The sequence below is a fragment of the Vicia villosa genome, linkage group LG2 (assembly GCF_029867415.1).
Source record: "Vicia villosa cultivar HV-30 ecotype Madison, WI linkage group LG2, Vvil1.0, whole genome shotgun sequence".
NCBI lineage: Eukaryota > Viridiplantae > Streptophyta > Magnoliopsida > Fabales > Fabaceae > Vicia > Vicia villosa.
This window is the reverse complement of record NC_081181.1, coordinates 227,084,849-227,112,507: the sequence shown is the minus strand read 5'-3', so window position 1 is coordinate 227,112,507 and position 27,659 is coordinate 227,084,849. Positions and strand designations below refer to the sequence as shown.

At 35.9% G+C, this 27,659-nt stretch overlaps 1 protein-coding gene, 1 long non-coding RNA gene and 1 pseudogene across 5 annotated transcripts; 1 reads left to right on the top strand and 2 right to left on the bottom strand.

Annotated features, from left to right (window-relative positions):
• Positions 1-7,029: 7,029 nt before the first annotated feature.
• LOC131651513 (UNC93-like protein 3) lies at positions 7,030-8,888 on the bottom strand (annotated as a pseudogene).
• An 86-nt stretch (positions 8,889-8,974) lies between these two features.
• On the bottom strand, positions 8,975-12,149 carry LOC131648387 (uncharacterized). 4 transcript variants are annotated; one of them, XR_009298129.1, is made up of 10 exons: positions 11,767-12,144; positions 11,453-11,697; positions 11,219-11,376; positions 11,007-11,096; positions 10,834-10,917; positions 10,606-10,733; positions 10,127-10,354; positions 9,793-10,007; positions 9,477-9,636; positions 8,983-9,231 (listed from the first exon to the last, which is right to left on the bottom strand). It is a non-coding gene; the product is annotated as an uncharacterized LOC131648387 (long non-coding RNA). The 4 variants fall into 4 exon arrangements; XR_009298130.1 differs by having other exon boundaries at positions 11,791-11,872; XR_009298128.1 differs by having other exon boundaries at positions 8,975-9,231; positions 9,907-10,007; positions 11,453-12,149.
• A 3,768-nt stretch (positions 12,150-15,917) lies between these two features.
• Positions 15,918-16,774, top strand: LOC131648386 (auxin-responsive protein IAA23-like). The gene is made up of 2 exons (XM_058918151.1): positions 15,918-16,363; positions 16,467-16,774. The coding sequence occupies exons 1-2, from the start codon at positions 15,981-15,983 to the stop codon at positions 16,567-16,569; spliced, it is 486 nt and encodes a 161-aa protein (XP_058774134.1). The 5' UTR covers positions 15,918-15,980; the 3' UTR covers positions 16,570-16,774.
• Positions 16,775-27,659: the final 10,885 nt, after the last annotated feature.

Below are 27,659 nucleotides of genomic sequence, written 5' to 3'. Positions count from 1 at the left end.
AGTGCGGTAGGGATCCCGACCGATGGCATGAAATCCTCTGGTTGGGTGACGGACAATGCTATTTGTAGGGGCCTGTTATCCGGCGAGTTCCCTTCGTCAGAGTTTCTTTGGTCGTCCCTTCGGGAAGGTTCCCCTTTCTTTGTGTATCTCGAAAGGCGACCCTCCTTGATCAGTGTTTCAATGGCGTCTTTGAGATGGATGCATTCCTCGGTCAGATGGCCGTGACTTTTATGGTATTTGCAGTACTTTGACTTGTCGGTTCCTGGCCTTGCGGGGTTCGACTTCGGAGGCCTGATGTTTGATTTCTTGAAGTCGGTGTTTTGGCATTCGGCCAGGATCCTCTCCCGCGAGGTGTTCAGAGGGGTGTAGTCGTTGAAGCGACCAGATGGCCCTCGGCGCTCTTTGATGTCGAGAGACCTGTCGTCTTTCCTTTTTTCATGCCCTCGCTTCGAGCCTGAGTGCTCATAGTTTGAACTGCGAGTGGCGTCATTACCTCGCGAGGCTTTGATGGCAGCAGCCTCTCCTTCCTCGAACGCGATGAAAGCTTGAGCTTTGCGAAGGAGGGCATTCATGGAGTGGACCTTCTCAATCTTGATGGCTTTCTTAAAGTCACTGCCAGGGAGAAGTCCTCGTTCTAAGAGGTATCTCTTCATGTAGTCTTCCGTCTGTTCTTGGACGGCTTCCTTGTTGAACCTGTCGAGGTAATCCCGAAGAGGTTCGTTGGGCCCTTGTATCACGGCCTCGAGATTGGCCTCCGATTTCGGTTGTCGTCGGGAGGCTGTGAAATGGCTCAAGAAGAGTTCCTTGAGGTTGGTCCAAGAATGGATGGAGTTGGGACGAAGGTTTCTGTACCAAGTCATTGCTCCCTTTCTGAGGGTGGTCGGGAAGATGCGGCACTTGATAGAGCCCTTGACGACGTGGTAGTCCATGACCGCTTCGATGCTCCGAATATGGTCGTCGGGGTCAGTGGTTCCATCGTATTGGTCCAACGCCGGGGGTTTTTCCATCCCTCGAGGGAGGCGGGCTCTTCGGATGTTCTCGGACAAAGGGCTGCGGAAGTCCTCTTCGTCGCTCGGTCTTGGTGAAGTTGAATGTCTGCCTCGCCGGGGTCTTCCCTGTTCATTGTTGGGGCTGACGCGATTGTCCCGAGGAGAAGGACGCTCGCGGGGTTTCAGCACAGCCTTGGAGGGGCCCCGATGACCCTGCTCGGGGGAGAGGCTTCTTGCTTCAGTGACATCTGGTCTCTGGTTCTTCCTGCTCTTTCTTGGCGGAGAGCGGGAATGTGATCTCCGGCGGCGATGTCTTCTTGGTGGAGAGCGTGAAGAAGATGGGGAACGCCGACGGTGTCTCCTCGGTGGTGAGCGCGAGGAGGAATAGGAGCGCGACCGGTAATGTCTCCGCGGAGGGGAACGGTGCCGTCGCTTCCTTTCCCGCTCGTGGATACGGTCGTCCTGAAGTCGGAGGAGGCTGTTCGTCTTTTGTAGTTCTTTGAGCAGACGGACAGTGATGGGGTCAGTATCCTCGGGGATGTTGAGCGGTTCCTCCTCTTCTTCATGACGCGCTCTCTGCCTGTCGGAGGTGTGGGTGAATGAGGAAGCAGCGTGCCCGTCTCTGGCGTCAGTCTCATTCTCATTTTGGGGATGTTCAGGCCCATTGTGGGTTCGGGCCTGCTCGTCTTCCCCGTTCTGAACGTGTCCCTCGGGAGGGGTTTGTTCGACATTCTGAACCTGTTGGAGGCCCTGCAGCTGCTGGATGTTCTGGATCCGCTGCCTCCTAGGTTGCGAGGTCTCATGTCTCGGCCTTCTCTGTCCGGCAAGAGCATGTTGTGGTTCTTCTTGCCGACGACGATTCGTTACCTCGCGGGTGGAATCTTCGATCAGATGTTCCAGGAGGAAGGGATCGGGGTTTGGGATGTTGTTGTTAGCCATGACGATCGTGAAAGGTAATGCTTTGATCTTTGTTAAAGAAGGGGGAGCAAGATTCCCACAGACGGCGCCACTGATCGTAACTGATCAGAAGAATCGTCAAGGCAGCGGAATCTGGCTTGGAGAGCAAGATGGGGGGGGGGGGTACCTGCAAGGTTCTCCGATGCTTAAGTTAGTAGCTATCAGAGAATGAGGGTTGAGAGTGAAGAATAGAATACCTGACCCTCTAGTGAAAGAGGGTATTTATAGCCCCCAGCGCTGGGCCAAGGTTCCCTAATTGGGCCAAATCCAACTGGAGGCCCACGTGCTAGGGAACTGCCAGAACGTCCCATGCTAGGGCTGAGTCAGCAGGAGACTCACGTTCTGGATGAGCATAGCGTAGGGTTCGGAGGTGGTTGACCGAATCCTCCGCTGCGTGACGCGTGGTCTTCGCGCGTGGATAGCTCTTGACGGTTATCCAGCAAATGGGCCCAAATGACTTGGGCCTGCTCGGCCAGTGAGAAGAGCTGGGCCTGCTCGGCCCAGTCTAGAACATATATTATTTTGAGTTTAATAGGTTTTGTTAGAGAAGATCAACATAATTTTTAAATTGCAAATACACAAAATTTGTATTTAAAAATAAAAGTATCATTATAAAATGTTAGTTAGACAAAGTCATGGTTAATTTTTTTTTTGATAAAGCTATGAAGGTACCCATACCATACCCAACTAAGTGTAAGAGTATACATGATAACTTATAAAATATTAGTTATTATTAACTTACTTTTTAAGATGTTTTGTTTGAGCATAGACACAATCATAGAATATTCAATCTAAAATATACAACTCATGAAGGTGATGTTTTCAAAGCCATGCATAAAAATCTCTAAAATTAGGTAAAATGACACAATTTTTTACTTTACGGATTTGCATTCATTTCTAACTTAAATATTGAAATATTTGTAGATATCAATCCCTTGTCAATCTAGATTGAAACACAAATGTTAAAGAATCTAAAATATATAATTCACTCAAATCATCACATTTCGCTATATCTACAACAACTAAGAAAAAAAAGAGCGAGATAAGACAAAAAGATAATCTCGATTAAGGAATTTGCAACAATTATGATTCTCAATTATAAAGTCAGTATTTTCAAGATTATTGTATATAAATATTTACAATTAAATAAAAAATACTTCACTCTACATATTTTCATTCGTTAACTAATTTCAACATTGAAGTATTTATAGATATCATTTCCTCATCTTCATCCAATGTGATTCTCGCAATATAGATTGGATCACACCTTAACTAGTTTATCTACAAATTTTTTAAGATAGAAATATTTGAAATTTTCTTAAACCTAGCTAAAATGAATGCTTAAGCATAAGAGAGAAAGTTGTCCTTAATTATGACTATGAGGGACCATAGGCATAATAGGAAGTAAGAGACAAAGAAACAAAGGTCACATGTGTAGGTTACTTGAAACAAATGAGTTGTCTATGACCACACGGACTTGGCCTTAAGTTGACCGTTACTTGTATAAACACAAACATATGGGCCTCACCTGTCTGTCCCTTTGCTAGAACTATTTCACCTTCACTCACCATCTTGTTTGATAGTTTCAATACTAGAATAGAAATAGAATCTACTACTAGTAATTCATTTTCACAAAGTTTATGTCTTATTGCTTGTTCTTGTTCTATAATCTACAAAACTTGCACTCACTATACTGTTTCTTCTCGGTACTCATACATACTCATAGCCACCCCCCTTGTTTTCAGTAATCTTTTAGGTTTTTTAGGACTTTGAAAGGAACAAGAATAAAGGGTTTAAAATAAATTAGGGAAAATAATGGAAGGATTTATGTGGACAAAATTTTAGGAAGTTTGTTTTTCTATACTATAATAATATGAATATCTCTCTAATTTGAGAGAATTTAAAAATTATATTGAAGAAAAGTTTTAAAATATTTAATTTTTAAATTAGATATATTTCTATAATATTTTAAATGTGTTAATAATAAACATGTATTTATTATTTTATAAAAAAAATATTTATTCATTTCTTTTTAAATTTTTTTTTAAAGTTATAAACGAATTCTAAAAACAACAACAATTTTAACTCATTAAGTAAGGTTGGTTACATAGATCAAATTTCGTCTTATTTTTTTTAATTGGTACTAGTGTCTTACCCAGTGTTTTAAAAACCGGACCGAACCGGCCGGTCGGACCGGTCGAACCGGGAACCGGCCAGGTAACCGGTCTGGTTCAATAGGTAGATCGGAAATGTCATTGAACCGGTGTGAACCGGTCAAAACCGGTTTAAACCGCTAAAACCGGGAAAACCGGTGGTTTTTGTGAACCGGCGGTTTAAATGCATTTTTAATTTTTTTAATTTTTTTTTATTTTAAAAAATTTAAAAAACATCGTTTTGACTATTTTAATTAAAAATTCAATTAAAAATTAAAATAAATAAAATAAAATAATAAAAAATTGTTACAGATGCGGTTGATTTTGTTACAGATGATTTTGATATTGAAGAAGGAGATCCCAACATAAACAATTTTTCTTTTATTGAAATTAAATTTAGTAGATATGAAATTATTTTGTTATAAATTACTCAATTAAATTATGTTGTGATTAAACTTTTGTTTGCAATTATATTTTATAATTATGTACTATTTTATTGTGTGCGATACCTATGTGTAAAATTTGAATTTAAATTATGAACTTGTGAATTTTTCTATAATATGATATTTTCAAAAAATTTAATTGCTAGTTATATTTTGTAGAGAATGAATCATCCGGTTCGACAGATTTTATACCTATATAATTTTGTTATAACGACCGATTTATTCAACCGAGTTATCCGGTTTAACCCGGTTTAGTCATGCGGTTCGACCAGTGACCCAGTGGTTCGACCAATAAACCAGTGACCCAGTACCCTCACCGGTTTGATGTCCGGTCCGGTTTTTAAAACACTGGTCTTACCCGTGCGTTCGCACGGGTACCCGTCGTTTTCGCGCATTGTCATTGAGAAAAATAAAAGATATTAGTAAAAGATTAAGTTTTGGGTAAAATTGAAAATGTTATAAAAATAGTAATATTTTATTTGACAAATTATAATGAAGAAATATTCAATCAAATTATATAATTCAATTAGTGTTAACTATTTAATATAATTGATTAAACTACAAACTATTAGCCTAATCTCAAACTATTAGCTAAGGAGATAATCGATTATTTTTGGTTAGCTAAGGAGAAAATTAATTATTTTGGCTTAATTATAACTACAAACTATCAGCTCAATCTCAAACTATCAGCTCTCTTGTAGGCCAATGAGAAACCACTACAAACTCCATTTATAATAATATTCATTCAAAATATATAATTAAGAGAAAAATACTTTGACCAGTAACTTCATGTTCCCGCTAATATTCATTATTTTGATAAGTAACTTCGTATTCCCGTTAATATTTCAAATTTCTTCCCGTTAATTTTCAATATTTTGATCAATAACTTCATGTTCTTGTTAATATTCATTATTTTGATCAGTAACTTTGCGTTTCCGTTAATATTAATTATTTTGATCAATAAGTTTGTGTTCCTGTTAATATTCCGAATTCATTTCCGTTAATATTCAAAAAAAATTATCAGTAACTTAATATTTCTGTTAATATTCAAAAATTTATCAGTAACTTCGTGTTCCTGTTAATATTCAATATTTTTTCAATAACTCCGTGTTCCCGTCAACATTTATTATTTTGATCAGTAACTTCGTGTTCCGGTTAATATTCAAAATTTGTTCCCGTTAATTTTTAAAATTTAGATCAGTAACTTAATGTTTCTGATAATATTCAAAAACTTTATCATTAACTTTGTGATCACGTTAATATTCAATATTTTAATCAATAACTTCATGTTCCCATTAATATTTAATATTTTGATCAATAACTGTAGGTTACCGTTAATATTCAATATTTTGATCACTAACCTCATGTTTCCGTTAATATTTAATATGTTGATAAGTAATTCATGTTTTCGTTAATAATGAATATTGTATTCAGTAACTTCATGTTCCCGTTAATATTTAATATTTTAATCAGTAACATCATGTTCCCGCTAATATTCATTATTTTGATCAGTAGCTTCGTATTCCCGTTAATATTTCAAATTTTTTCCCGTTAATATTCAATATTTTTATCAGTAACTTTATGTTCCCGTTAATATTCATTATTTTGATCGATAACTCTGTTTCCCGTTAATATTCATTATTTTGATCAGTAACTCTGTTTCCCGTTAATATTCATTATTTTGATCAATAACTTCGTGTTGTCGTTAATATTCCAAATTTGTTCCCGTTAATATTGAAAAACTTTATCAGTAACTTTTTTTTAATATTCAATATTTTGATCAATAACTTCATGTTCCCGTTAATATACAATATTTTGATCAATAACTTCATGTTTTCGTTAATATTCAATATTTTGATCGGTAACTTCATGTTCCCATTCTTATTCAATATTTTGATCAGTAATTTCATGTTCTCGTTAATATTAATATTTTGATCAGTAATTTCATGTTCATGTTAATATTCAATATTTTGATCAGTAATTTCATGTTCCCGTTAATATTAATATTTTGATCAATAATTTCATGTTCATGTTAATATTCAATATTTTTATCAGTAAGTTCATGTTCCTGTTAATAGTAAATTATATTCAATTTTTAATCATTTTCACGAAATTCCGAGATGAAACGAACAAAGTCTCTTTTAATACATTCCCAAAACTTTTTTATAAAGTCAAAGGTGATTCCATCACGACCCGAGCTTTTTTAATTCTCACAATCCCATGCTTCCATTTTAATTTCTTTTTATGTGAATTCTGATGTAAGAAGCTGATTATCTTCTTCTATGAATTCTTTTGTTTTTCAAATAAAATATTTTGATAAAGACGGATGATAAAGCGAAGTCAGTGATTAATATTAAATGCGTGTGTACATTAAACCATTCCATTGGTGGAAGAAGTATCAGCACTTAATTTTTCTCACTTTGTTAGTTATTTATTTTAGAGAAGCTGAATCTAAAAATATATACATGTGAGAGAAAACTTACATTCTGTGAACATCTTACAAACTCATCTCAAATATTCTTCAGTAAATAACTAATAGCCACATGAACTAATAAATTATAACTGTAACAATTTATACAATTGAATCAACTGAAGCCAATGCCACCATAAAACAAAGATGACAGAGCTTAAAAGAAACATTATATTCACTCACTGGTGGAGAGTGATGATGCATTCCCCACCTTGAGAGCCATAGAAAACTGCAGAATGACAAGCATAATAGAACCAACATGACTATGGTAACTGCTTGGAATGAAATGTACGGGGCCGCAAAGAACATGATAGCAATTGTAGCGCTTTGCCATATCTTTAGCTGTGCAAAAGCCCCTTCCTGAACCACAAAGTAATATCAATTTGACATTCGAGATTTTGGGAAAAGAAAAAAATGATGAAGAGATTAATCAATCGAAAAAAGCATATGCATAATATGAGAACAATAAATAATGAGGATGTCTATGATGACAATAAAATGTGTTTCTGCTTAATGAAAGGGGTAGATTGCATTTGTGTACCATGTCATGCTTAAATAGCATTCCTAGCAAAGCATTGAGCTGCGTCATTAGAACTCCATCACCGATGCCCAATAAAGCAGCCAAAAAAAGTATATATAAAGTACCGAGAAATCCGCTAGATATACTGCATCAGGAACGCCAAAGAAAATATAAGTGAAATTAAATTACATGGAGAAAATAATATCCATAAACATAAGACAAACATAAGGAATATTGTAAACCTGAAATTTAGCAGAAGTAAAATTAGTACAACCGCCTGAGCAAAAGCTCCAAAAGAAACTATTGATGTAATGGATGTGAGGCCAGAGGTGAGACGACCAGCAGCCAGAGAACACTGACATAGTTAAAGAATTAAGACAAAAAGTCAGAAAATTGAAGAAAATAAGAAAGAAATGTCCGGAAGCATTAGATAATCAAGTCACTTTCAAACCACGGCTCAAGGAACTACAGTTTTGCATTTCATGTCAATACTTACTATTCCATCAAAAGCTCCATATGCTGCCATCGAAATACCAACACCGGAAACACCAATTGCTGGAGTTACAACGTACTTGGTAAATTCCGCCCTGTGAAAAAAGTATTTCAGTAACAAATTACAAAATAGACAGGAAAGGAAGCAAGAACTCAGAGAACCATTATTGAAGATCACGAGGAAGATAACTTATGGTTCATATGAAATTACCATACAAATGCTTGTTGTAGACCTGAATATGCTATAAGGGGTATGATCAACAACATCTTCACATCAGACAATGCACTTGTGAGTGATCTACATAGAGACTTAAGGGACTTTGATTCACCAGCATCAGCAGCTTCTGAATGCTCATATCCTTTCTTACTATTACCACTCCGTTTATGCAGGAAGCACATTAGTATTGCACCAAAGGTCATAACGAAAACGAATACAACAAACAATAAAGTTGTGCCTTTGGTACTTCCCCCCTACAGTGATGAGAAACAAAATCAAATCTGAAGAATATGTAAAATATTTCTAAATCAAAACTTGTTAGCATCTGAAATGAGAAGTCAATGTTTAAGGGAACAACATAAAACCAACTCGTATTGATACTGGGACTTCGTTGAAAAAGTTTGCATACTGTAGCAAATGTTTATCAAAAGTTATGTGTTTTTCTAACAGAAATACAAATCATAAGAAGAAATTTTTCATTTGTAATTGCCACAAGAATGGCCAAACATGAAAAATAAAATAACTTGATTATTAAAGCAAAAAGATGACAGGAGAGTGTTTTCAAAATAGGAAGACCAACCAACACATACCTGCCCATCACTGAGTAGAGCAAATGTAATAAGATTTTCAATAAACTGCAAAAACATATTTAAAAATCATCAATTTCGAACTAAGTAGTTTTTATTTAAAGAAACATAAACAATGAAATCACCAGTTTTGAGTAAAAAAGTTATGACCTGATGAAGCGCGAAGGCACCCCAGAATTCCCCATTGAAGTCACCAATTACTGCACCTTCGAGTAAATTGTTATCTATAGCATGACTGCGTGCAGTGGCAGTTAGATATGTTCCCTGACAGGTCAAACTAAGGTTTCAAAGATAGTTCACTGCTACAACCTGGCCCTCCAGTCAACCATATCACAACTGATGCATCCTTAGTACTAACTATTAACCTGATATTTTGTCTGTTTATATGTTATGCCTAGCATACCTTTACATATAAAACAAAACTGAAATAAGTGTACAATTTGGAGGTGAGAAGGCATGTAAGAAGAACCATTGTCATCAAATCAGCTATTAAATCCAATTATCTCAGAAACTTTACAAATAAGCATAACAAAACAATCCTCTTTCTTACTCATATCCCTGCAAACCATCATAGCCAATTCAATCCCAGCAAACAACAACAACAACACTCCTAAAATCCAAAGAACACGGATAATCAATCATTCATACCTGTTCATCAGAATACCTCTCAGAATGAGAGGAAACAGCTCCGAAACTCTCAGCTTCACCCGAACTCTTCTTAGAAGACTTCGGCTTCCATAAAGATCTCGTCTTATCAGTCATTGTGTCTACCAATCCAACATCAACATCAACACAAAAGAGCATTCATCTGCACACATTAGTACCAAAAATGTTAATAATATTAGTCAAATCAAAACCCAATGCAAAAAAATCCCACTATTTCATAATGCTTCAATACTATACAAAGAATAAAATGAAAATGATTATACACACTAATACCAAATTCATAAACCAAAATATAAACCTATTGTGACATAGTAAAACAAATATTGTAGAGGGTCACTGAGCATTGTATTTTCCCCTTTCTTTTGTTATGTTCGATATCCGTCGAAGCCAACCGAAGAAACCCAGCAGAAACCTGTTCTAAAATCTTCGATATCAGCGTCGCAACAGTCAAGTAAAGCAGAGAAGTAGTCGAATGGATGAAAACCATTTGTTGTGGCGTCGAAAATAGAAGGCCTGTAATGTAACAATGAATTACATTAACAGCCATATATTTACCAGTTCTATATATTCACCAATTCTTCAACATAATTTGTCACTTAATGTATATAACAATCCATGACTGCAAAGTTTACCGAGAACACTGGTGCAAATCATAAACATCTCTCCTACGCATATAGGACCCTTGAGCTATTTGAGAGTTGTCAAAACCTGCATAAAATCAATCAGTGCTCAATCAGTACATTAGCAAAAATGTTTGATTCCCAATGATAGTCATGACGTCGAAAACTGTCATCCCCGCAAATCGACAAATTAGCAAAATCAAATTAAACACGTTGGCATCGCAGTAGCCACAGTAGTACCTACAATGCAAATGGAACAAATATTAATTCTTTTGTAGATTTGATCTATAGTATATTTTTTTAATAGAAATTAAGGCGAGTTTTGGACTAATATGGTATTATCTTTGTTAGGAATGTCCAAAGAGATTCTACTTAAAATCTAATGGACAGTTCTACAGGAATCTAAAAAGAAATAAAACGATCATATTTGTTATGAATGTGGGATGAATGGCAACTTGAAATGGATGAATCGTAACATGAAAAAAACTTACAGAATGAGGAGTGTTGTATTGTTGTCCTATCGATACAGACCTTAAAATTTAGTCCACCCACGATTCCAATACCAGAGATTATGTGAGCATTTACAATGTAAACCCAATCCAATATATGAAAGATTCCCCTGTAGATATTAAAATATAACAAAGCCATATTGAATTTAGATACAACACAACAACTACACAGTAAAAACAGAACAAAAGCAAAGAAGAGGAGAAATTTACCCTTAGATATGAACACGACACTCCAATCATATGCAACCCGCTTACCGCTGTCTGTGTGGAAGACCACTATTTAGATATCCCAATCTGCTGTCAATTGAGTTTAGATTAGTAGACAATAAGATAGAATTCGAAATATAGAAAAGTAGAATTCATGAATGGTTAAAAGTTGCGACCTTTGAGTTCATGTTTTGAATGAAGGAAACCATTCGATAGCTAGTGAATAACATTTGCCTAATTATGCCAAGCAAAACATCATCATAGATCTTCAGAAAGAAACAAAATAACAGCAAAAGTCAAAGCAGTTTTGTTATTAATAATCAATTGTGCAATTTCTTTGCCGCCACCAAAGCATAAAAAAACAAAATTTCTTCAAAAGATAACTTACCCCATTGTCATTTGAGTCGATAAAAAATATCAACAATTTGGAATCCGACCACTCCAATTCATTCATGGCATCATTGCCGCCAGTGTAGTCCTCATCGTCAGCAGCCGGAATTGCATGATCCTCGAACGGGAGAGGTTGTTCCCCCATGAGTAGAAATCCTAATTTTGAAGAGTGAAAGGTGTGTCAAAGTCCAAAATGAAATTCAAAAGAATAGAATATATGTAAACTCCTCACCATGAGTAGAAATCCCAATTGTTTTTGCATTCAGGAAAACCCATTACACATATAGAGGTACTTCTAGCAACTGATTCATCCAAAGCAGTAACAAATTCTTCAAAAATCTCGCATAGCACAGACTCTTGATCAAATTGAACATCTTTGGTACCAGAAATAGACATAAGATCGAGCAGTCGGCGACGAAGTCACGCTACAATCATCATCGCTATCAAACATTGCAGCGGCTTTACTACGACAATTACCTACACAGAACACACAAAATCATCAATTACATAAACTAATTAAAACACTTTTCGGTACCAGAAACAAACATAAGATCATATCGAGCAATTGACGGCGAAGAGATGACGAAAGCAAGGATGAAGCCACAATTGACAGGCTGAGTAAGGAAACAGAGTCATTGTTGTTGCAGTTCGGTAGGATGAGGTTGCACCACCGTTCACGATCGAGAGTGGATGAGAGTTTTGTATGAAGATTGAGAGGAAGAAGAAACAAATCGATATAAAGAGAGACCGCGTTTTGGAATTGGAATAGAAACAGTTCGGTAGAAAAAAGAGAACGTGTGAAACCGTTTTTGGAATTGGAATAGCGATAGATACGTAAATGAAACCGTTTTTGGAATTGGAATAACAATAGATACGTGAATCAAAGATTGAGAGAATAGAAAATTGACAGTGCTGATGTGGATTAACCATAGAAGAGTTGCTGATGTGGATAGTCTAAGAAAGTCCCAAATGGTAGACTTTTCTTATATGATAGATTGACTATATGATCAAATTTAGTTATAATATTTTAAATATATTAATATGTTAATAATAAATATATATTTGTTATTTTATAAAAAATATTTATTAAAAATAATAAATTATTTTAGTTATGTTAATAATAAATATGCATTTATTATTTCATAAAAAATATTTATTAAAAAAAATTAAAGATTAATTATTTTTCTATTGATTCGTTTTTTTTTTTTAAATTAGAATCTAATTCTAAAAACAACAAAATTTTTATCTCATTAAGTGACATCGATTACATGGATTAAATTCTACCTTACTCCTTATATTCTATTCGTTATATGATTAAATTTAGACCTAATGTTATTTTACATGTTACAAACATAATATTATCATCATTTTAAAATGTTAATTTATAGTATGTTAAAATAATTTTTTTAACATATTTGTTAGTTTTTAGATTAGTCTGGTTCTGATGTAAATTTAAGTTGGACTATCCCTTATATATTCGGAGTGACCTAAATGGATGTGGGTTAGTGACTCATGTATATATAAGTCTTTGTTATTATCCAATAAAGAGAATTAAGTTATTCATTCAATTGTGTTAGAGACAACAAGACAAAGTAGAGAGAAGAGTGAAATCCTGCGGCCCATTTCAGTACAGAGCAGTTCTACGAAATTGGATCTTGCGTACAATTCAACGGTCGAATCATTTTGAAATTTTCTCACAGTGTTTATTACTCATAGGAGTACATTCTGAACGATGGAGATTGAATTATGAGTTTTCTATGTCCATCTGTTGAGTCCATCTTTGAGGTGCGAATTTTTTGGTGTTTTTGGGTTGTTTTGTTTCTCTTGATTGTTGTTGTATTTCAAGTGTGATTGTAGATCTTGATGATGTTTATGTATGTCTCTAACTAGTATTATAGAGAATCTTGTTTGTAATCATTGGTGATTATAGTAGAGATATTAAGTGGCCAATGAGTCCAGTAGTTTTTTAATCCTAGTTAACGAAGGTTTTTACATGCTAAAATTGTGTTATGTTGTTTGGTGTGTTTTGTTGATTGTCGTTGCATTTGGTATTTCAGAGATATTGTGTTGAATTATTCCGTTACATTTGTGGATTTCGTCCCAACAAGTGGTATCTAGAGTCGTGGTTTGATTTTTGTAACGATGGAGACAAACATATCTAGTATGGTGAGTTTAGATGGTTCCAGTTATAATATTTGGAAAGGAAAAATGAAAGATTTGCTTTACGTGAAAGGTTGATGAAGAATGGACTATGTTACATAGACAAGTTTGTGGTTATATTCGTCAATGGGTGGATGATAATGTTTAGAAACATATGAGCTCGATGACTCATGCTCGCTCTCTTTGGACCAAACTTGAGGAGTTGTATGCAAGAAAGACGAGGAACAATAGATTGTTCTTGTTCAAAAAATTGATGTCATTGAGGTATAGTGATTGTTCACCAATGAATGATCACTTGAACACTTTCCAAGGGATGCTAAATCAATTGTCGGTGATGAATCTTACTTTTGATGATGAAATTCAAGGTTTATGGCTTCTTGGTACTTTACCTAATTCTTGGGAGACTTTTTGGGCATCCTTGTCTAAATCCGCTCTAAAAGGTATCATCTCAATGGACTTGGCTAAAAGTAGTATGTTGAATGAGGAGTTGAGGCGTAAGTCACAAGGTTCTTCCTCACATTTCGAGGTATTGGTTACCGAATCGAGGGGGAGACATCAAAGTAGAGGTTCAAGTAATCGTGGGACATCACATAGTAAATCACAAGGATGCTCTAATAGATTCTCTAATATTGAGTGTCATCATTGCGAAGAAAAGAGACACATAAAAAGATATTGTCGAGTGTTGAAAAGAGAAAAACAAGAAGAAGAGCTACAACAATGACAAAAAGAAAGGTAAAAATAATGAAGATGTTGCTATTGTTGATGATTTATTTGTTGTTTGTGATAGTTGTGTAGAGAATGTCAATCTATCTTATGATGAGATGGATTAGGTGGTTGATAGTGGTGCTTCTATTCATGCAACCCCGAGACATGATCTTTTTTCAATTTACAAGATCAGTGATTTTGGGGTTGTTTGTATGGGAAATGATGGGCTAGTTAATGTCATTGCAACAGGAGATATTTGTGTCGAAACTAGCAATGAGACTACTCTAGTTCTCAAAGGCGTGAAACACATTCCGGAACTTTGATTCAATATTTTATTCGTTGGAAAGTTAGAAATGAATGATATGATAATTCTTTTTCTGAAAATGAATGGAAGTTAAAGAAAGGCTCAATGGTGGTTGCTAAAAGGAAAAAGGAATTTGAAATTGTATATCGTCTAACTTGGGGTTTCGAAGCTACATCAACACTTATAACAATGATAACTCATCCAAATTATGGCACAAGTGTTTGGATCATATGAGTGAAAAAGATTTGAGCATTTTGACAAAGAAGAATGCGTTGTATGGTGTTTCTGATGCAAAGTTGAGAAAATGTTAGCATTTTTTGGCGGGTAAGAAAATGCGAGTTTCCTTTATGTCATCCGAACCAAAAAGGAAATCGGAAGTGTTGGATTTAGTACATTCTGATGTGCGTGGTCCGATGAAGACACAGTCACATGGTGATGCTTATTACTTTGTTACTTTCATTGATGATTATTCTCGGAAAACATGGGCTTATAATACCTTGAAGAAGAAATATCAAGTGTTAGATACCTTCAGGTCATTTCAAGCATCTAGGGGTGTCAAACGGACATGCCCGCCCCGTTTAGGCCGTCCCGCAAAAGCCCGCAAAAAGACGGGGCGAGGTAGGGTGGGCATATTTGAGAGTGCGTGTTCCCGCCCTGCAAAAAAGTGAGGGAGGAGGGACAAGGAAAGCCCGCGAGCATCAAATTTTTTAAGCCTAAAAACAGTAAAATTGTATGAAAAAGTTCATGCCCGAAAAAAAAACGGGACTAACACATTAAAGAGAGCGGACCTAATACATTGCTCCGTCCCGCAAAAAAGTACGGGCAAAACGGACGGCCGACTGAGCGAATTCGTTTTGCCACTCCTAACCAGCACTAAACGGAAGTTTCAGTCAGACAACTCAAGTAGACAACTCAAGACTGCGCCTGTCCAATTCCTCTAACAACCTTTTCACGACTCTTTTGAGTTGATCAGACCATGGGCTACTTCCTCCAGAATTCAATAAAATTATCCCGCTCCAATTGATCCACTAAAATTATTTCTTTAAGTGTGACTTATGATGACACGATGAACTTGGAATGGAGTGCTGCTTCATAATATAATATGCATGATGGTGGAGAATGTATTTACAAAATACTTTGACTGTGAAGTTTATAAGTGTGAAGTTTAAAATTTTAAAATAATGTGTACTTAGTCAAAACTATTTGTTAGACTGTATAGTTAATGTTTAGAATCTAGAAGTCTTAAAATCTTGTTTGAAACAACCCTCTCAATAGACAAATCTCCTAAAACTCTATAGTCTATATCAAAACTTTTTATATCCGTCTACATGAATTGAATTATTTAAAAAGTATAATAGACATGAGGCTAAAAAGAAAAACAAAGGAGGGCAATGATGAAATAAGAATGAAAAAAAAAAAACACACACATGGAAGAATCTGAACCGCTCTTTAAGACATGCCACGTGTCAAGTTTCATATGGTCCAAAACACTCGCCGCCCACAAACACCATAATATAAGGCACGCACGTTGGGCGAACAAACAAACATCAGTTTGGTCTCACGACACGACCAAGCTACACAACTTTGAACAATGAATATTCAGGAGGAGACTCAGCTCACTCTTGCTCTTCCTGGTTCCACCAAATCAACCACACCTGCTTCAGCCACAAAACGTGCCTTCTCCACTACTACACTTGATCTTCATCTTGCCACCAAACATGTGGTGGGATGGCCGCCGGTGAGAGGAAACAGAAAGAATATTGCCATGAAAAGTTGCAAGTACGTCAAAGTTGCGGTTGATGGAGCTCCGTATCTAAGAAAAGTCGATCTCGAAATTTATGACGGTTATGAGAATCTTCTGAGGGCAGTGGATAGCATGTTTGTCGGTACTAATTTAATGAGTGAGAAGAAATTCATGCTTACCTATGAGGATAAAGATGGTGACTGGATGTTGCTTGGAGATGTACCTTGGAAGTATGTTTTCATCTAATTCATATATATACTTATCTCTTTCATTGTTTTTTTTTAATCTAAATATATAATTCAATAATTCATCTCTTTTTTGTTTTTTTATTAGAATGTTTGTTGAATCATGCAAGAGAATAAGGCTTATGATTAGCATGGAGGATAGTACTAGTTGCAGTTCCAGATGTACGGGCTCCAGTGAGAAGAATAATTAGTGTAATTAAAGATTATAATTAGTTGTTAAACACTTGCTAAGTAATGTTCTTGGTGCTTGAGGTTGTACATGATTCCTTTAGCAATTAGCACCTACTAGTAGTTTTTGGTTTCGGTTTAATGAACTTCAACAGAGACTCACTTAAAATATAAAAATAGCATTATGTGATGTATGGTGAATTCTTATCTATTAAACACAAAAAGTTGGGTAGAATTACCCTTAGTGTAAAATGCTTTAGAAATAATAAAAAAAAAAATTTAATAATTAATTAAATAAGATAAAATTAAATGATGCAATGTGATTGGTGGAATGCACACTACTCAATTTTTTGTGATGGCTTAACTTTTTTTGTGTAATGGAATGTTTCAGATTATGATCATCACTATATTAATAAATAGTATTAATAAATAGAAAGACTCTGTAGCTATATAATGGACTTTGTTCTGTTGAACTCATTTGTGTGATGATTTTTCTATGCATGAAAACAGTATAAAATATAAGCAGTGTGTGCGTGTGCAAACTAATATTCTAACTGTGTAAGTGTCTGATGTCATAACTTATGTTCACAAACTATTTTCTTAATTTTAAAAAGGAGAATAATAAAGATACATTGAAATTGTCCTAAAATCACATACGCACGGAGAAGCTGAGAATTCATAATCCTTCTCAATTAATCAGGAATTAGGTGTCCAAATAGTTGAATTTAACTATGCGTGTTTAAGTCCTACATTTACTAAAAATAATAAAAATATTGAATTTATATGAGAGGGAATTGATATATTTAAAGTCTCGAGATTTTGAATGAATATAGTTAAAGTCTCTTATAGTATAATTTTTTTTCTTAGGAGATAAAGGATAAGGACGGATGTGCTTTGATGTATAGCATATTTGTTTATTTTGTAAGCTAATTTTCTATAAGTTTTGATTTATGAATGTAAACTTCTCTATAAATTTAGAGGTTTAGCCGCACTACCATTCACGGATAAATTTGATAAATTAATTGTATTTTATATATAGTTTTTAATAAAAATATATTAACAATTTGTAGTTTATATTTTATAAAAAATTAAAAAATATTTTTATTATAATTAAAATTAAGAAAAAAATAAAATAAAAAATTTAAAATTCATATATTAATCTTTTTTTTTACTAATTTTGTATCAATAAATAATAAAATAAAATAAAGAAGAATAAGAATTGGACAATTACTAGAAACAAAATAGAAAAAACAATAAATAAATAAATAATAAAATATAAGTTGAAAATAGAAATAAATCATAGAAGAATAAAAAATTAAATAACAAAATAAATTGATAAAAAAAAACAATATAAATGAAAAATATTTGAACAGTGTGACAACTAGTTATATTATTTTAAGAATAAATAATGTAATTTGTAGGAGAAAAAACTAAATGTTAAAATAAGTTAATGAAAAAAAAAACTAAGAAAATATCCGAAAAAAATATGAATCGGTGGTGTTGGTTGTAGAGAGAAAGGAGTAAAAGAGAATAAGAGAATTTCTTTGCCAACCTCCCTACCTTCTAGTCCACCTCTGGTGAAAACCCCATACTACCCCTGACTTCGGAAATGCATTTCCGAAATGCAAGAAAAAGGTATTTTCGGAGATGCATCTCCAAAAACGCCTTTTTTTTTGAAAAAATTGTCTTATTTCGGAAGTTCATTTCTGAAAACAGCATTTCGGAAGTGAACTTCCGAAATACTGCGCGTTCTGCAGATTTATTAAAACACTCCCCCTCCCCCATTCATTTACCCTAACTCAAATAAAAAACAAGCAAAGGCGAAAATTTGTGCAAACACACTTCCAAGGCTGCATCAAGGCTCCAATCACATTGCTATACAACATTCAAAAGCCCACAAATCACTCAATTTGTAAGTTTTAAATTTGTTAGATTCATTATTCAAATGCATGTTATTTAGGGTTTCAATTGCATAAATGATATATGGACTGGTTGTTAGTAGTATTTAGGTTGTTTAGAAGCTTTTTGAATTGGTTTTATGTTTGATTTTGGGGTCTGCCATGGAAGTTTCAGAAAACCCCATCGCAGGGATGTTTCGGAAGTTCATTTCCGAAAACACCTCCATCCCAGTTTTCGGAAATGAACTTCCGAATTGTATCAGAAGTTCAAATTTTTTAGTTTTTTATTTTGTCTCGCATATTAATCGATTTCAATTGTTTACAAGAACATGTCAGGCAACCAACCAGCACGCATCAGACAGGGTAGGGAGACCCAGACTGCGTCAGCTACACAGGGTAGGGAGTGTCCGTTTTAATTTGCAAGTACTTTATTTTTAACGCCTTTGTTTATTGTGCCTGTTTCTTTGAAGTTTGTGTGCATGCGTTCTGCTTCACCTCCTTTGTTCTTTAATGACTTGTCCGTTTCCCAAGCGTTTTTGTCCCTTTTCTTCTTTTATAAAAGGAGGTCTCATGGACCTTTCTTTCTTCATTTTTACGCAGGAATGAGTGGCGCTAAGGGAAAAAAGGAGGTGAAGGAGAAGAAGAAGGTTTCGACCGGCTCTACTTCGTGCTCTCGCGGAGTGAAGGAGGTGAAGGAGAAGAAGAAGGTTTCGACCGGCTCTACTTCTCGTTCCCAGGGGGCTCGGGGCCCGGATGCTCAAGCTCAACTATCTGGCGTGAGAGTCGTGGTTGATGCTGATGGTTCTGAGACTGAGTGGGATGAGGATTGGTATCAGTATCTTCATTCGGAGGAGTTCGCTCGTCGGGCAGAATAATGTGTTTTTGTTTTGTTTGATGTGTATTTTGTAACGCTCGTCGGGCAGAATAACGTGTTTTTGTTTTGTTTGACGTGTTTTTGTTTTGTTTTGATTTCGGATTGTATCTTTCGCACAGTGTTTTTGGATTTTATTTATCATATTAGTATTTTCTGTTTATATGTCGCTTATTTTATTTGCCGTTTGCGTTTAATTAAAATGCGAGACTGTTTAAGAAAAAACATAAAAAAAAACACAGTTTCTGCATAATTCGGAAATGAACATCCGAATTCACCCCCATGAGGTGTTTTCGGAAGTTCATCTCCGAAGACACCCCCCATGAGGTGTTTTCGGAGATGCACTTCCGAATTATGGATTTTTTTTTAAAAAAAAAGCGCTTCGGAAGTTCATTTCCGAAGTAGGGGTATTTTCGGATTTTCGCTGGGAGTGACGCCCATAGGGAGGTGGCTAAAGAAATTTTCGAGAATAATATGAGTTTACGATGATAGTAACAATGGTTGGTAGAGAGAGAGTAAAATTAAATGGATTTTTAATTATGGTTATAAACTGTGTTTTATTTATGGGTAATGCTAACTTATGTCCTAATAGAAAAAGTTAAAAAATTCATTTTTTAGAAATTTTATTTTGAAAATTATAATAAAAAATTAATTTTATATTTTTATTAGAAGTAATGTACAATTTTTAAAATATTTTTTCTTTAATTAATTTTTAACTTGTGCTGCAAGAGCACAAGTTAGCATTACCCTTTAAAAGTGTCATTAGTTGTCACCCTCTAAATTATATCTCATACCCTATTTTTTATTATTCCTGAAATATCTTTGGTAAAAGGGGAATAATTTTTTTCGGTAAGTTGCAATTAGTTTCAAAACTTTTGGTAAAATTATGGAGATTTCGAAATTGCTGGTAAAATCTTCCGGAAATTTCAAATTTTTTCAATAAAATACATTTGTTTTTAAAGGCAAAATACCTTTTTTGGTCCTGTATGTTAACTTCGGGGTTCGTTTTGGTCCCTTAACTTCAAAAAGTTTCATATTGGTCCCTTAATTCTTCAAAAGGTATCATTTTAGTCATTTTTGTCATATTAGCAACGTAAAAACTTAAAAATCGGTCGCTAAATCAATCGCTAATATGACAAAAAGGACTAAAATGGCACCTTTTGAAGAGTCAAGGAACCAATATTAAATTTTTTGAAGTTAAGGGACCAAAATGAACCCCGAAGTTAACATACAGGACAAAAAAAAATGTATTTTGCCTTTTTTAAATTTTGTTCTGATATGTACTTGAAATTTCCGGTATCACTTAAGACATTTTTAATTTTTTAGTGAAAACTTTAAATAAGATTATTTTAGTCTTTTCATACACTTTGGAGGGATGTCAGGTATAAATGTGGGGTGGCAGGTTAAATGCTCTATGATTAGAATTAGGGGTGGCAAACGGGCATGCCCGTCCCGTTTAAGCCCACCCTGCAAAAGTCCGCAAGAAAATGAGACGGGGCGGTCATGGTAGAGGTTGTGGGCCTAAAACCTTGACCCACCTCGGTAAAAGTGAGGGGGGAGCAGACAAAGCCCGCGGGCACCACATTTTTTAAGCCTTAAATATAAAATATTATGTTAATTTCAGTATCCGCAAAAGCCTGCATAAAAAACAAGGCGGGGCGGAGCGGTCACACTAGAGGGTGAAAACCTAAAACCTTGGCGCACCCTACATAAAGTGCGGGTAAAACAGACATGCCCAACGGATCGGGCCCATTTTGCCACCCCTAATTAGAATTGTTGAAGCCCAAATTCAGTTATTATCATCCGGTTAGGAAAAAAATGAATTTCATGTAATCTATGAGCATTCTTTCCCTTTCAAAAGATTTAGCTCCTTAGCAAAGAAACAATGATCCTCTTTAGATAAAAAAAACTTGATTAAACACTTATAATATAAGTTTATGTATAAATTATTTCTATTAAAATTATAAATTCGAAAAGATGTTTGAAAATTATTTTATGTAATTCAAGAAATTATTGGTTGGATCTCGCATGATGTCGTTCTCGTTTAGGTATTTTGTGCCACTGTTCAAAATTGTACAAGTAGACTGTCAACCATGGTTTTAAATTGCAGTTGCGACCACAGATGCGGTTACGAGTTTTGCGATTACGGCCAATGCGGTTGCTGCGATGCGCATTGCGGCCGTTGCAGCGTAAATTTAAATAAGGAAATATTTGAAATACACCATTAAAAAACACTTAATGTTAATATTTTATATTACAAATCACTTGTAAATTGAGTTTATGGGTTCTCAAATGTTGAGTTATAACGAAAATATGTGAAGAAATATGGCTTAAAGTGTTTGAATCAAATTCTAGTGTTATTGAACGTGTGATTACAAATCACACCACAACTGAGGCCCGATGCGGATGCAGAGACTACCGCATCAGCAATGTTGCGGCCGTAATTGCGGTTGCGGACCACAATTTAAAACCATGTTGTCAACCACAAAATTTTTATGATAAAATAATTCAATCGAATTGTTCGATAATCTACTGCTCATTAGACATTGTTTTAAAATACACCTTCAAATAATGATAGTTAGATCATTCAAAATAATCTTTCGAACGAGGAGAAATTTAATAATTCTAAACATATTCGAAAAATCTACTAGCAAAAAGAGAAAGAAGACGGTGCTTCAATAACTCATGAGCATGGAGAAAGGAGGGGAAAGAAAAAACTCTGAAGCTTTTGGTGTGATTTATGAAGTGGCTAACAGAGTCTAATTATATGGAAGTTTTAGATATGATTCTAAATCTAACCCATAAATCAATGGTATAGATCACTTGTCCATTGGTGAGCTGAATAGTTGAATGATGAAAAACATGGGAGAAAAGATTAAGGTGAAGGAATGGTCTCCTGAATAAGAGTATTTTTGCAAAGAGGAATGGCCCCCCTTCTTCTAAATTAGATTGGGATGTTTTATTATTATCCCTTATTAGAAGAGGCTTTTAAAGATCTTAATGCTCTTGATTTTGTTATGGTGGGTGATGATCTGGTGAACATTGAGGCTTTGGCGTTAATAGTTCTTTAGCTTCGAGTAGAGTTTGGGAAGTGGTGCATTCTAAGGAAAACATTCTTCGTCAAAAGGCAAGAATTCTCTAGCTTAAAGAAGGTGCTTTCAATTCTCGTTTCTTTCATAAGACCGTGAAGAAACGTAGTAGGAGGAATTCGGCTGTGGGGTTGAATGAGGTTACAGGGTGGGTGGACGATGTTTTGTTGGTTAAGGAAGAGATTCGAAGCCATTTTGAAAGAAGATTTTCTGAAACTTCACACTCACGGCCATTGTTGGAAGGGGTCGAGTTTGTGAAGTTGTCTGTTGAGGATTCGATATGTCTTGAGGTTCCGTTCTCGGAAGCGGAAGTGAGATAGGTTGTTTAGAGGTCCGAAAGTGATAAGAGTCCTAGGTTCGGACGACTTTAATATGGGATTTTATAAGGTATGCTGACCATTTTTGAAAGTTGATATTTTGAATTTTCTTAATGAATTTTTTGAGTTTGCTACTCTTCCAAAAGCGGCCACGGTTTCTTTTCTTGCCTTGATTCCTAAGGTTGAGAATCCTAGTAACTTGGACGACTTTAGACCGATATGTCTTATTGGTAGTATGTATCGTATCTTGGCTAAGTTGTTAGCTCAGAGATTGAATAAGGTGATTGGTAAATTAATTTTGAATTGTCAACCAGCCTTTGTGTCTGGAAGGAATATGTTGGATGGTGTGTTGGTTGTGAATGAGATTTTGGATATGGCTAAGAGGCATAAGAAGAGTTGCATGATGGTAAAAGTTAATTTTGAAAAGGCGTATGATTGTGTTGCTTGGGATTATTTGAGATTCTTGTTGAGAATGATGGGTTTTGGAGATAGATGGAGAAGATGGATGGAAGTTTTAGTATTTTATAGCTCAATGTCAATTCTTGTGAACAGGAGTCCGACTAAAGATTTTGTTGTTACTCGGGGCCTCTGTCAAGGGGATTCGCTTTCTCCTTTCCTCTTTCTTTTAGTGGCAGAGGGTTTGGCGGCTTTGATGAGTAAAGCTTCGAGTTTGGGTGATTATGTTGGTTTTAAGGTTAAACAAGATTTACATTTTGAGATCCTTCAATTTGCGGAATCGGTGACGGGTCGTGGAATAATTTGTGGAGTGTTAAGGCTATTCTAAGGGGTTTTGAGTTGGTTTTCGGACTCCGGATTAATTTGTCAAAAAGTCGATTTATGGGTGGTAAATTGGATCCAGATTTCGTTCAAGTGGCTTCGTCTTTTCTTAATTGTGTGGTGGGTTCTACTTCCGTTTCTTTCCTTGGGATTCCGGTGGGTATCAATCCTAGGAGACGGAATGTGTGGAGGCTGATTGTTTCGATGTCGCGTAAAAGATTGGCTTCTTCGAAACTTAGACACTTATTTATTGATGGTAGGGTGGTTCTCTTAAATTCGATCTTGTCTAGTATTTCAATTTTCTTTTTCTCTTTTTATAAGGCGCCTAAAGTAGTTATCAAGCAGATAATCAAGATTCAAAGGTCTTTTCTTTGGGGCGGTACGGAATAGAAGAAGAAGGTTAATTGGATTGAGTGGGATAAGGTGTGTTTACCAAAGAAGGAGGGTAGGCTTGGAGTCAAACATTGTGGGAAGTTTAATCTTGCGTTACTTAGTAAGTAGAGGTGAAGGATTTTGAGTGAGGAAAATTTTTTATGGACTAACCTTCTTTCTTGCAGGTATGGTGACATTAAGAGAGATATGCTCTCTAATTTGGTGACTCATAAAAGAAATAAGGTGTCCCTTTGGTGGAAAGATTTATCTCTAGTAGGTTTGGGGGAGACCGACCCGTTCAAAAATTGGTTCCCTTCTTTCTTTGCTTACAAACTTGGGAATGGTGATACTCTTGACTTTTGGTTAGATAGGTGGTTGGATGGTGCTCCTCTTTGTCATCGTTTTCCTTCCCTTTTTCGGTAAGCAGAGTCCGCTTCTTCTAAAATTAGTGACAATGGCTTTTGGATTTTGGATTCATAGGAATGGCGTATTAACTTTTGTGAAAACTTTATCGATGATGTGGATGGTGAGTGTGTGGAGGATCTTATTCGGGTTCTAGGAGGAAATAAGCTACGATTGAAGTGGAATATTTGTTCCTTTGGTGGAAAAATTCCACGGGATATTCGTTGAAGACCGCTTATGATATGATATTGGAGGGAAGCGTTCGGGGTCCGGGTTTGGAGGTTACTCTCGTGAAGGCGTTGACATGTTTTTGAAAGACTAAGATTCCGAGCAAGGTTTTTATTTTTGGATGAATGCTTTTGCTGAAGAAAATTCCTACCAAGATGACTTTGTTGAAGCGAAATATTTTGTCGGGTTCGCTTAATTTAGTTTGCCCGTTATGCGGGTTGGATAAGGAAGACTCAAATCATCTTTTTTCTTTTTGCTCGGTTTCTTTGATTTGGTGGACAAAGTTTTTGCTCGCATTGATATCTCTTCCGTTACAGGTAATATTTTTAATCTCCTTTTAGTTTTGGATTTGGTTTCCATGTTTACGGTGAACACTAGGTGGCTTTTTGGGATGATTTATTGTTGAGGTATTTGAAATTGTAGAAATGAAATTCTCTTTAACGGAGGCATCTTGAGTAATTTTGATACGGTTGGGATGATTAAGTTTGTTGCTTGGGAATGATTTCTCTCATTTTATAATGTGTGAGATTCTATTCTTTGGGTGGATTGGCGTGTTAATCCGGTCATTTATATTGGAAATTAGTGTTGGGTTCTTTGTTGATTGTGGATTTTTGTGTCGGGAGGTATCAGTGACACTTTTTTGTAATTGTGGGTTAACACCCCTTATGCTTTTTTAATATACCTGCTTTACTTATAAAAAAAACAAACCTATGACGGGGGCAGCACAATTAACATTTTCTTTTTAAAATTAAACTTTTTAAAAACAAAAATAAAATAAAATAAATATCACGCTGACCCCTAAGTCAAGACCGAGCCAAACATACTGCACATGACATAGATTACTTTATACCTCTTAGAGCACAATCCTAAACACCATCATCCACTTTATAAATCTTTAAAAGTGAAAGTTGTTGAATATGAAACTTAGGAGCTTTTTTTTTTCAAATTTATCTCAATACTTAAATTTTGACACTTGCTTTGATAAAGGTTTCAACACTAATACATTAATTTAGAGAATTTCTTTATTGACCCCTATATAGGGTGACCCCAGCGAAATCCCAAAGTTACCCCTGCTTCGGAGATGTATCTCTGAAGTAAATTTTTTTCTCAATTTTTTTCAGATTTCGGAAGTGCACTTCCGAAAACACAAAATGTGGCTGTTTTCAGAGATGCACTTCCGAAAACACCTTTTTCACATTTTTGGGGGTTTTCGGAAGTTTACTTCCGAAATATACAGAAATTGTGTTTTTTTTTTAATGTTTTTCTAAACAACGTTTAGTCCCGTATTTTTAATTAAACAAAAACGCTTACTATAAATAAAATATAACCCGAATAAAATAAGCGACATGTCAACATAAAATACTAATATTATAAATACAAGCCGAATAATATATACAAGCCGATTAAAATAGTAATAGTGTGCGAAAATGTACGTGAATGTCAAGAAATACAGCCCGAATACAATAAAATCCAAGAAAAAAAATCCAGAACCCCCTACTGAGTATGCCTAACCCTAACGCCCTGGGACCTCCTCTGCCTCCTATATGCCGCCGCACCGGCCGCATTACCAACCATCCTCTTCACCACGACGACTGCCTTTGGACCGCCCTGATCAATGATACCTCGCTCCAACGCGTCCCGCCCAAGCATCTCTATCCGCTGGCATATCGGCAGGAGATCAATGGCGTGGTCATCCTCGGCCTGCTGGTTCTCCAGGATCTCCCCGTGTGCTGGCCTAGGAGCTCTGGGAGCGTCGGGTGTCATCAGAGGATGTGACACCCGATAGAACCGTGTCACGTACCCCTCTACACAATTCCACTCCTGGGTGGCCTACATGCGAAGATACTCCTCCGGGACCAAATGATGCTCCCAGTCCGCAAATATGGCAGTGAGCTCCATTCGAGTAATTGTGTCGGGAGCAGCCTCAAACGGTGACCTCGGTATTATCTGCACACGTCCAAACTGCCGCATGCACCGCTCCGGAAGATACCTCACCATGGTGTTGGCCCTGCATGCCAACCAGCCAGAGTATAACGTGATGCGGTCAACGGGGACAACAACTGTGTAGTCACTGAATGGCCTCCAACGAATGTCATCGTGAGCTGTGCGGTCGAGGTACCCACGATATGGTCCCACTGCATTGTTCCCCCTTTGGAGAACGTATCGGGCGACCCTGGGCATGGCGTCCTCGTACGGAGGATCAACGGCGAAGCCGTGGATGCGGGGGAAGTAAAAGATGATCCAGCCCTGAAACACAAACACGATAATGTGTTAAAAATATATGAACCATAAATAAATGTGAAACAATTAAAATGAAACGTACCGTCAGGATTGTGGCAGATCCGGTCAACTGTCTGGTCCTCCAGTTGGAGGCTTCATTTAGCTTCTGGTATAGATATTATACCAGAATAGCTGACCCCCAGTTCCATTGGTGAATGGTAGTCAAGTCCATGAAGTGCATTTCCGAAACTGGGCAGGGAGGTGTTTTCGAAAATGCACTTCCGAAACCCCCTGCGAACACCATTTCTGCAGCAACCCATTTCCTCCCTAAATGCTTCAAAATCAAATTTTTACTAACTAAACACACACATTGAAGTATAATAACTAAGCCCTATAACATTTTTACTAATTTCTAACAACCCTAAAATGCATTTCAATCCTATAGTTGAAGGATTTAAAACTTACAAATTGGAAGCTTTAAAACTTGAAGTTTGAGTGATCTTTGAAGGTTGTAGAGCAACTTTTGAAAGCAAATTCGTGTAGTAGGATGGAGAAATGATAGGATTTTGTGAAGATTTTGAGTTTTAGGGTAAAAATGAAAATAGGGGGCTGTTTTGTTTAAATAGAAAAACGTGCATTTTTTCGGAAATGCATCTCCGAAGTGGTGATTTCGGAAATGTATTTCCGAATTTTTTTTTTACCTAAAAAAAAGCCGATTTCAGAAATGTACTTCCGAAATCACTCTTTTTTCCAACTTCGGAAGTTTATTTCCGAAGTATAGGGACATTATGGGAAATTCGCTGCGGGTGACCAAGAAGGTAGGGGGTCAATAAAGAAATTCTCTTAATTTAATTGTTTCAAGAATTCCCCACTTAAACTTTTAAGAAGATTTCAGAAGTACCGTCAAATACATTTATAAAGTAGTACATCAGCAAAGGT

Coding starts and splice junctions, on each gene's coding strand:
- LOC131648386 (XM_058918151.1), top strand. CDS start 15,981: ATGAATATTCAGGAGGAGACTCAGCTCACTCTTGCTCTTCCTGGTTCC. Junction 16,364..16,466: donor CTTGGAGATGTACCTTGGAA/GTATGTTTTCAT, acceptor TTTTTTTATTAG/AATGTTTGTTGAATCATGCA.